General features: G+C 44.6%; 1 protein-coding gene across 1 annotated transcript; it reads right to left on the bottom strand.

Annotated features, from left to right (window-relative positions):
- Positions 1-4,796: 4,796 nt before the first annotated feature.
- LOC144120230 (uncharacterized) lies at positions 4,797-9,008 on the bottom strand. The gene is made up of 8 exons (XM_077652633.1): positions 8,833-9,008; positions 8,059-8,245; positions 7,545-7,772; positions 7,292-7,330; positions 7,162-7,248; positions 6,834-7,030; positions 5,502-5,661; positions 4,797-4,933 (listed from the first exon to the last, which is right to left on the bottom strand). Exons 2-8 carry the CDS (start codon positions 8,243-8,245, stop codon positions 4,797-4,799), a joined length of 1,035 nt encoding a protein of 344 aa, XP_077508759.1. The 5' UTR covers positions 8,833-9,008.
- Between the last annotated feature and the right edge of the window lie 1,515 nt (positions 9,009-10,523).

Raw genomic sequence — 10,523 nt, 5'->3', positions numbered from 1 at the left:
AAGAAAAATATGCCGAGGTATTTAACGCTATCAGCAAGGATTATATTCTCTGCGCCCAAGTGATACCTCGTCTCCGCATCTGTGCGCTTTGCAAAGAACCGCAGTAAATGCATTTTAAAGAATTGTTTCATTTTCCTTTTTGTGGCACCATGACGTGATGCGATTAATATTTCTTTGTGGCTTTCTTTCTGTAAAATAAAAGTGCAGCTTCCCGCGCCTCCAAATGACGCAACGGGCTCGCCTAAAAGAGCACGGGGGGATTTCTCCCTCAACACTTCCCCACCTGCCAGCCGAGGCAGGTAGCACGTGACGCTGCGGACGTCCACATCGACGCGAAGCTGAGGAACGAGGTAATAAGGGCAAGCGCTCTAAAATATTTTGCAAAAGGATAAAAAAACTTAGTGTTAGTTTTTACTCTCGCCTAGTATTCCTAAACCATCTTTATTGTTGCAGCTTTGTTGCTGCAATCAGTGCACGGCGCATTCGTTGTTGCTTGCAGAAGGAGCGGCCGCATAGGCCCAAGTACGTAGCTGTGAATTTGGTGGGAGGTGATTACCACCAACCACCACGAGCGTCACACCACGAGGCGGTAGCTTCGCAATGCTCATACAAGCCGTTAAAGGGCCCCGAAACACATTTTCAGCGCATTGTTCAGCCTGTTGGTTGCACAGAATGAGTTATAGTGATGCTATTATGATCGATCGATCCGCGTATACTGCGGTTTTAATATTTTAATTAGCTCCCAAAAACAAATTAGTGGCGCTGACGGAGTCACCATACAGTGGTCGTTTTAACAGCATGTGCGAGCTTGATGATTTGACAAAGAGTAAATATACTCCAGATTGTGTTAATAACTAGAGATACGTTTTGTCAAGTTTTTGTTTTATATAACATTAACAAAACCAACTTGTTGCCCTGGATAAAATCACTGTAAATAAAGTAAAACAAAAATACACCACCAGAGGATCTGGCTACTTTTTGCATTTTGCATCGAAGGACTTTGCGCCTCTCTGTAAACATCCTACGACCTAGCACTCAGCACTTATGGCTACTCTCTATGCAGCCTAGAGCGCGCCTTTGCGGAATCCATCCGATCGAGGCATTGCACTTTATAAGCGTTCGTTTCGGTTCCTTCCAAGGAAGGATGCGTTCGTTTCACATTTATCAGGCAGAGCGCATCATCAGCTTGTGCAAGATTACCGGACGGCGCCGCCAGATGGCGCCACGTTCCCGTCAACACAGGGCGCTATTTGCTCGCTGTGACCAACCAGCGCGCTAGGAGCGACGAGCGATGTTTGGCTGTAAGCAGTAGCGGTACGCGCTATGCTAAATGTGTCTGATATTTTGCGTAGGCTGTCACACCATCGCAGTATCTTGCGCTCGAGTTCGGATCCATAAGTAAGGGAATGTCACAGCTCAGTGTTCCCTTCTGCGTCGTGGACGTGACGGTGAATCATCGCTGGGTCACCTGGGCGTTCACATGGATGTTGTAACAATGCAAACGGCGCTGCCAGCCTAGGCATGAGCGAGTTACAGAGAACAGGCAACCATGGACTGGAATCTTCCGCCACGGGCTCAGATAGGCTGTTTTCATTGGTCGCATTAAGTGTCGTCAATGGGAGAGTGGAATGGGAATGAGAAGCTGCGCGAAAATCTGGTTGAGGGCAGCATTTTGTTTGCTTGTATTTTGAAACTTATTCATTGAATAACTCCCGTTTCTATGCCTCGATTCTCGCAGTTCTTTTTGAGTCAGCATCTGTGTGACATAAAGAATCCATCTAAAGCGTAATCGGAATCCGTTCAAGCGGTGTTTTGCAGTCCTTTTAAATCCATTCAGCTTGCCCGCGACGTGCGCTGTCCTGAGTTTTCACTGCGGAGATGTAAATGTCGCCATGTGCTTACCAGTCAATGAATCCTCGCTCGTATGTCACGACGACGCTTTAAGTCACTGAGCCAATTAGAGAGGTTTCACATATTAGTTTGTTCATTTATGCAACTCTTAACTCCCCTATGAGGAAAATGGTCGGTGTTTCGCACTTGTTGCAAAAAAAAATGTGTTTCGTCAGTGAAGCAAAGTGTGTGGAGCATTGCATAAGAGTCTCCATAAAGTGCTGTATCTTCCAGTTATATTATAAAAGATGTTTATGATGCTTACAAGTATTCATAAAATGAACACCTGGAAAGAGTATGAAAATCCAAAAAAGATGTTTTAATCACCCTCCAAAATACCTTTGTTCATAAAGTTTCTAAACTGATTTATTTTCTTCTCTAGAAATAATTCCCCAGAACATGTGTTGGTGCGTATGTGTAGCGCCATCTATTCAGGCTAACCTCAGCTATTGATGTTAATTGTTGTTGTAGCCACTAGATAGCACTACATGCAGAACAATACGTTGAGCGTTGACAGCCGTGCCGTGCGGACGCTTGTTTCGGTGCTCTTCGGATTACGCGTGGTGACCGGGACCGGAAGGACGGACGACTGCGAGAGCGCCATGACTACGACAAATATATTATTTCTTTTGCTTAATATTTTCAGACTTTAGATTTATGCTAGTTTTATATCCTGAAAGAGCAGGTCAGTGCCCTAACGGCCATGTCTGTTCCGGCCGGCAGCTATAGATTTGCAGGGCCCATTTGTGGCTCAACTAGTTTAGACAGGCGGTGAATATATTTTCCTAGGTGGTCAGCTTTTGTGGTACGCCAAATTTTATTTGAGAACGTGGTTGCAAGTGGTTTTCTTTTCTAGCATTTTGTGGTAGGAATAATAGAGCAATGTTAAGAAGGTGAAGTAACTGAAGGTTAAGTGCAAAGAGTGTGAGGCGTCTGTGAATTTGAAAGAAACGTGGTTTGAATCTGTAGAGGAGCCCTAAGGCGCGAAGTTTATGTGCAAGACTAGACATGGCTGACGAAGCGAACACCAGCATAGCGTTACGTATGGATGCCCTAGAAAAAGAGCTACAGGTAGAGAGGGCAGAGAAGCGCAAACTCCAAGAGCAGCTTAGTGAATCGTTGCAAGCAAAAATGGCTGACTCCGCCTTGCGAAGTCACACTGGCCGACATTCCACCACCAGCCACATGGATGGGGCCGGCACTGCCATGTACAGCAATACGAAAGTAGGCCAGGCAGGTTCAGATAAGAACAGCTGCGCACACGTGGCATCTAGTAAGTCTGGATGCGTTGGAGAGGAGGGGATCATGCTATCCCCAAGGAATGAGGTCACAGTCAATGATAAGAGGCAGCATAATCCGGAAGTTAGGAGGGAGGAAGGGACTACCCTAGTGCTTCTCGGTTGTGGCTCAAATATGAGTAGATGGAAAAGAACTATAATTGAGCGTGTAAAGGTTGATAAGTGGGTAGCGGTCGGAGCATTCCCAGGCAAGACAATGGTCGCAGTGCTGAGAGAGACAAAAATCGAACTTTCTAAGAACGTTGCAGCGCGCAATTTGGTAGTGGTAACAGCTGGGCTAAATGGTGTCCTGAATGGTGAAGCCGCCAAAGTAGAGGAAAGATTAGCGGAGGGAAGTGATGATTGAAGGGTGATAACGCAGCAAGTCCAGATCGTAGTGTGCACAGTGCCGGAAGTTTATGGACGGAACGGAGAAAGTGCCAAGGACGATGTGGCTGCTAATCGAGAGATAAGGAAGTTAAATCAGGAGAAAGGCTTTGAAGTGGCAGACATAAACAGGAAAGTGCATAGAGCAGGCTTTGGTGGAGGCTTTAGAGGAGATGGAATCCACTTTAATTGAAGGCTAGGAGCCGATATCGACTGGCGCCTGGCAGGCCCCGCTGTAGCTTTCTTAGATGGTCGACGGTGGCTCAGGGCGTAGGGGTAGGTAGAAGCAAAGTACAAAGGGTAACAATGGGGGCTGCCGCCAATAAAATGGCCACTTGGAGGTCCAGGAAGAAAACTACGAAAAAGAAACTTAACACCAGGATCAGGTTCATAAACATGCCAGGCGGTAGAAAGAAAGCGAAGTGGTTGGAAATAGAACAGCACCCAGCCAACCAAGTCATGTTCAGAGGATGTCCATATAATGTTTTTTGTAAGATATTAGATGTCCATATGATGTCCACATTATGTCCACTGAACGTCCATATGATGTTCATTTTGATCATAGTGGATGTCCACATAACGCCCACATCATGAGCACACGTGACATTTCTGAGGCATTCTGAGGATGTTCATTAGATATTCATCTAATCTGTTTGAGGTGTGCGGGGGGCATGCAGCAGGCTCTGTGCTAGATGTAACGCCATATAGTGGCAAATATAACAGAACACGGAAGGTTGCAGTGATGTGTCATTTATTCAACGAGTTGGTGATAAATGACCTCTGGGAAAAATAGCACAAGAGACGAGAACAAAGAAAGGAAACAACAGGACCAGCATTGGTCCTGTTGTTTCCTTTTTTTGTTGTTCTCGTCTTTTGCGCTATTTTTCACGAAGTCATTCATTTGTCATTCGGTCCAGCACTACTATGACGAGAGCTCCTCTTCGTTTCGAGCAGCCTGTGAATATAATAGTGCACAATATAAGACAGTACTGTAGCTGAATAATGCCCTTTGTGCAGAAAAATGTGTCTGTTAAGGTAGTTAGCGCTTGAAAAAATTAGCTCACGAGGTGAAAAAATTATATGAACCAAGACCAAGACAGTAAAAACTATAGGGAGCAAATCACAAACAGTAGTAGTGTGCACAAACTTTGTTAAAAATATCAAAAAGTGTCTTGCACCTTAATATAATGTGGATAGCACAATGCATGCAATCTAACGTTTCCATGCTGGCAAAAAAAGGAATCAGCTTGCCTGGGCTTTCTTAGCAGCCCTTTCTTGCAGCTGCTTCAGCCTGCAAGGCGCACGCTGACGCCACTTCTTGACTATACCCTCAATTTCGTCTTGCGTTGTCGAGAACACCCTGTTTGCGCGAACAGCATCTATGCGGAATGAAAGGACATATTCAGCATGATAGAACACTGCTAAAAAAGAGCAGAGAATGGTTGCTACTGTATTAAGGCTGATTGTTGGTCTAGTTGGTGCCTTTAAACAGGTGGAGTACAACGCGAGGAAAAACAAGACTGGAAGGGACTGGCATGGAGAGGAGTGTTTCCTCCTTTGTTTTTACAGCCCACCATCCATCTAAATGCTATGAATAAAGCAGCGCCAGTCCGTGTCGTTCCTTCCTCATCAGTGTCCCTGGGCTGTACTCCCCATTTAAACTGGTTGACAGTACATTACTGGCTATGTCCAAAATTGTGAATTCACTTACATCAAAGAAGGAACACACCTTGCTTGCTACAAAATTTGTTGCCTACACTAAAAAACTGGAAACGAAAACTTCCACACGGACTGAGTTTGCACATGGCTTGTGCACAATTCGATTAATTTGTTCCCTTTCATTTCCAAAATGACAATGTTATCAATTGTAGAATAAGCTTACTTTGCTTATCCAAATTTATTTGCTAATTTTGGGCACCACTAGCAGAATTGTGATGACCAACATACATTTTATGATGGCTGTCACATTTAAGTCTCGGAATTTTTCTTTTCCTTTGTTGCCCACCCAGCTGTAAATCTGTGCAACAGAGTCCTCCATAATGTATGTTAAAATTCGTTTTGTGGTCGCCGCCACATTACTGCCGGCAAGGGTTTTTAGTTCTTGAAGCTGAAAAAAAAGAAAATCCAGCAAAATGTTTGTAACAAAAATTTGCCTCTTCAAAAAACAGGAAGTTTCTTTGAAGCTTTACAGCTACATAAATTAGGCTGGGGTAAACAGTCACTTAACCACAAGCATATTAGGACTACAGACCATACACACAGAACAATTACATGCATGTTGGGGAACATGCAGAGAATTTTGTCATTAACAAGTAACTACACATTAGCATTTACCCAAGTGCAGCCATGCAGCTGCAAAACGGAAAGCTATTCAGCTTCCACAGAAACTTTGTAGTTGACGAAACATTCGCCCTGGTCGAAGGTTCAAACTCGGGACCACTGCTTAACCACCTACTCCACCTTACGGGATTCCCCTAAACATTTGTCAAACACCATTCCCACTTTGAGTTGTTAATTAATTAACTCTTGCCCTGCCAAATGCTAGTCGTCGCGAGTTCTAACCCCAGAGTAGGACGAATTTTTCTTCAACTATGAAGTTTCTGTCAAAGCTGTACAGCTTTTCATTGTAGGGATATGGCTGCGCTTGGGTGGATGCAAACAAGTAATTATTCCTTCATTACAAATCTGCTCACCCTTGGGAGATTCCTCCAAAGGTTGTACCAATCTTGATATTACAGTGTGCTTCTATTCTTTGTAAGTGCACAGACCCACTGCCAAATGCACATGCAAATGTGCTAGAAATAGTCCAATTAGCAATCCACCTTGTACAATGAGGGTGTGCAGATAGCAACAGTACATACTTGGTAGCTCATAATTATAAGGAAATTACTTGGAAGTTGTTTTTTGACACCTTTCTACTGCACGCATGCAGACACAAATACATAGAGTTACTACTAAAAGATAGCACACCGACTGCCTATGACAGCTTCTTATTTTCAGCAAAGATTTGTGCTTAGTTTGACTGCAGAGTGGGAGCACTTGTAACCATAACGCTGCTTATGCAAATTCTTGCTCCACTTAAACAAGTCACCTGACCTGTGTATTTGACAATCTGTGGTCCTGCATAGCTATTCTTGTACACTGAAACGCTCTGCCCATTTTTCAGGATACTCTGAAGGAAAGGCCGCAGACAATTTATAGAATAGCATAATAGGTATTGTATTCAGAGTTTCTAACAGGCAAACCAAAATTTTTATCGTACACATCATGAAATCTTACCAGTTGATCCTTCACTTCATTGACGTTTCTGTCAAAGTCCAGGAAGCTTCCCATATCTGCAAATGGCCTGGCAATCAAAACGGGCTGCCTACTGGTCTCGGGGACCCTCGATCCTGACAAATTCTGGAGGAGGTCATGCACTTGCTCCACCATCAGTCTTGTTAATCTCAACGCCTTCAGCATCTGCCTTTGAGACTCTAGCAGTGGATACAAGAGAACACAGGCTGTAGCACTTTCATGAAAACAGTAATGTATAAATACAAGTAAGCAACAAATTAACAGTATGTAAAAGCTTCATAGCAATCACAGAAACATGCACAAAGCTCACCTGCTTCAGTGATGACATTTCTAGAGGCCTCAGTGGACATAGGTGGGCATGATGCAGCAGTTGGGCATGCTGCAGTAGGTGGGAATGCTGCAAAATTTAAACCTGAGAACATTAAACTAACTTGACCCACCTGGGGTGTGAATGCCAGACTGAACTGGCATACCAGCATCTGAAAACAAAAACAAGCATGAGTGTTTTCAGTATTTGTTCACATTTACAAATACCACATTAAATAAATACCTGATCCAATGTATGCAGTAACTTTGGCACTGTTATGCAGTGCTTCATTTGAAACAAATTAAAAGTAAGAAGTCAGGCCTATTTTGGGCCCATGACTCACCCACTTCTCGTGCCCAAGCGTCACTGAAATAGGCTATACGCACCTGACGTTGATGGTGCTGGGAATGCGTGCGGCACTGCTGGATATTCCGCCATCCTATTCACCCTCTTGGCCGCCCTCCATCTCTTTGGAGGGCTACACTCATCAGATTCTGTATCTGACAAGAACCGTTTCGGTTTCAGTACTACCCGCCTCTGTTCGTCGTCTGTGGTTGCCAGGTCAGAGGTAAACTCTGCTCTCTCAAGCTTTTTCCTGGCATTCTCATATGATGCTATAAACAGAAGAACATGAACCTTTAGCATATTATAAATATATATATATATCCTTATAAAGTAGACTGTCAGGCGCTTAAAAACATAACAAGGGTTTACTGACGTTTCGAATGGGCACCAGTCTTCCTCTGAAGAAGACTGGTCCACAGTCGAAACGTCGGTAAACCCTTGTTATGTTTTTAAGTGTGTGTCAGTCTACTTTACAACATGCCAACATCAACCCATTAACTCTCATGCAAAACCTTGCTGCTTACGCAGCGGTGAAATAACAGAATCAAAACTTACAGAAAATGCCTTTGACGCGGGCCGCATATTGCTGCCATTCTCTTTGTGGCTCTGCGGAGGCTTTCAGGAGCCTATTAATTCGGTCCGCTTTCCCGCCGGGCCATACGCAGACATCGCCATCGATCCAAGATGTCGGCACAACCTCTACCTCTTCTGAGTGAACAAATTCAACAATCGCGAACGACATCTAAAAGAGAAAACGAAGCAATCAACACGAATTTTAATATAAATTAACAGGCGTTACAGGAATTACAGGAGCATTATTAAAAGTCCATCGAGACACATCAGCTTACAAACGCGTTTGTCAACCAATATTCTATCGAAAAGAAAATTTTGTCCTGCCAACTGTCTTTGTGTCCTTCAAACATATTGTTTCTTTGCAAGGAACCTAGTGCTTGATGTTGCAACACTGCGATCTTTCTCAACGACACGTGTGATCAAGAACGGCCATAATCAAGCACGAGTATACGTTGATCGTCCCATGAGAACAAAGAATCAACGCAGGCGGCAAGCAGGAGCCTGAACAGCTGAGGTGAATGCCGAGCGCAATTTTTACTCGAGAAAGCTTGAAACACTACGGAATTGAAATAACAAACACAAGGCAAAGCGCCGTGGCCAAGACTACAATTGCCTACACATGGCAGGTGATGTGAATTCCATGTGCAATTCGGCACACTGAGGAATGGAAACCGCATGCACCGTGCAAGGTGCCATGGCCAAGGCTGCATATGCCTTCACACAGAGTCAGCAAATCGGGAAACAAAAGGCACCAACCTTTGGGTGGACTGACACGGCCGATTCACAGAAGACACCAGCGATACTCGTCGCGCTGCACCTCAAACTCGACGCCTCAACCACAAAAGCGTGCAACGCACGGCGGTCCGGATTCGATTGGGATTGGATTAGATTTTGGAGCTTATCGGCGCCAACAATTGATGATGATGATGATGATGATGATGATGATGGTCGTAGTGCGGTTGCCTTCGTCCTAGAAAAAGCCTGAAATGCTTCGTAAAAAACTTAAAAACAAACAAACACAGTATTTTTTCAAGAGTTTTGTGCAATTATTTTTTTCATTTTGTCAAGCTGCTGTCTGACAAATGTAAACAAACAATATGGCAGACGAGACCTTTTCTTCGGTGCGGTCCAAAAGTATGTTAGCGTTGTTCTGGGAAATCATAAAAACGAATCGGCACATCCAGCCAGTTCTATAGCAGCCTTGCAGTATCAATATTTTGCTGTCTAGTGCGCCAGTAGCCAACCGTGTGGTGCAAGACTGCGTTTTTGCGGCCAGCAGTGTGGTGGATTGTAAAAATGATGTGCATCGTTGACTCAAGGTAGTGCGACAAAACAGAGTATGCATGGCCCTGTGCGTTACTGTTGCAAGTGCACTGTGGTGACCAGTGGCACGTCTTGACAGAAGGCAAGCACTTTTACGCAGCAACTATGCCAAAGGCCAAGCATAAGACTGCAGTTGAGCAAAAAGCTTGGTATCAAGTAAGACGTGTCGCTACAGCATTGTGCGACACGCAGACTCTTCAGGCTAGGTACAGTTCCTCCGAATGTCGATTTGCTGGATCGAGCGAAACTTCAGAAGTGGCCGAATCAAGTGTACCTGGTGAAGCACCGACTCTTCCTGCTGTATCCAAGTGTGCTGTGGCACATACAAGTGCACCCACGGACAATTGGGAATCCACCCTTGTTCCAGATATCACACAGGCCAATGACAGTAGTGTTGTGGGACCGCTTAACGATGCACATGGAACTGGAGTGGGCAGTTCCGACGACAGCTTCGTCAAAGAACTTCAGGTCTGGGCTGTGACCCACCAAATTAAGCAAACGGCGGTTACCTCATTGCTGAAAATACTGAAGAACTACCACTGTTTCAAAGATTTGCCGAGTGATGCCCGTGCTCTTCTGAAAACTCCTATACAGCCTGGAGCTAACATTGTTAACATGGGGCCCGGGCAGTACTGCCACTTTGGCTTATTGAGAGGCCTACTCGAAGCTTTGAGAGCAGTGGACAATGTACCATCAACTGTGTCCCTGTCTTTCAACATTGATGTCCTTCCAATTTCTAAGAGCTCCCGCACGCAAATTTGGCCTATATTGTGTTTGATAACCAACTGCAGAAGACTGGCCCCATTTCTCGTTGGCGTTTTTGTGGGGTCATCAAAACCTCCTGATGCAAATGAATACCTGTCAGAGTTTGTTGATGAGCTACTTAACTTATTAGAGAACGGTTTCAATGCCCAGAATTCTCACTGTTCTGTGAAAGTACACAGCTTTGTTTGCGATGCTCCTGCAAGATCATTTGTGCTGATGACAAAATCGCACACGGGGTACTGGAGTTGTCCACGTTGTGATGCAGAAGGAGACTACATAAATGGCAAGGTGGCTCTTCCTCCAACAGCTGGCACTCCGAGGACAGATTCTTCATTTAGAGAACAAACGGATGAGGAGAA

Source organism: Amblyomma americanum, chromosome 2, assembly GCF_052857255.1.
Source record: "Amblyomma americanum isolate KBUSLIRL-KWMA chromosome 2, ASM5285725v1, whole genome shotgun sequence".
Classification (NCBI taxonomy): Eukaryota; Metazoa; Arthropoda; class Arachnida; order Ixodida; family Ixodidae; genus Amblyomma; species Amblyomma americanum.
Note: the sequence above shows the minus strand (reverse complement) of the source record. Positions and strands in the feature narration are given on the sequence as shown.

Bases quoted from the DNA above. Each gene is read 5' to 3' on its own strand.
- LOC144120230 (XM_077652633.1), bottom strand. From the start codon at position 8,245: ATGTCGTTCGCGATTGTTGAATTTGTTCACTCAGAAGAGGTAGAGGTT. The intron at 7,249-7,291 runs GTGGGTCAAGTT...TAAATTTTGCAG, and splicing joins GTCTGGCATTCACACCCCAG to CATTCCCACCTACTGCAGCA. The intron at 5,662-6,833 runs GTAAGATTTCAT...CTTTTTTTTCAG, and splicing joins ATGAAGTGAAGGATCAACTG to CTTCAAGAACTAAAAACCCT.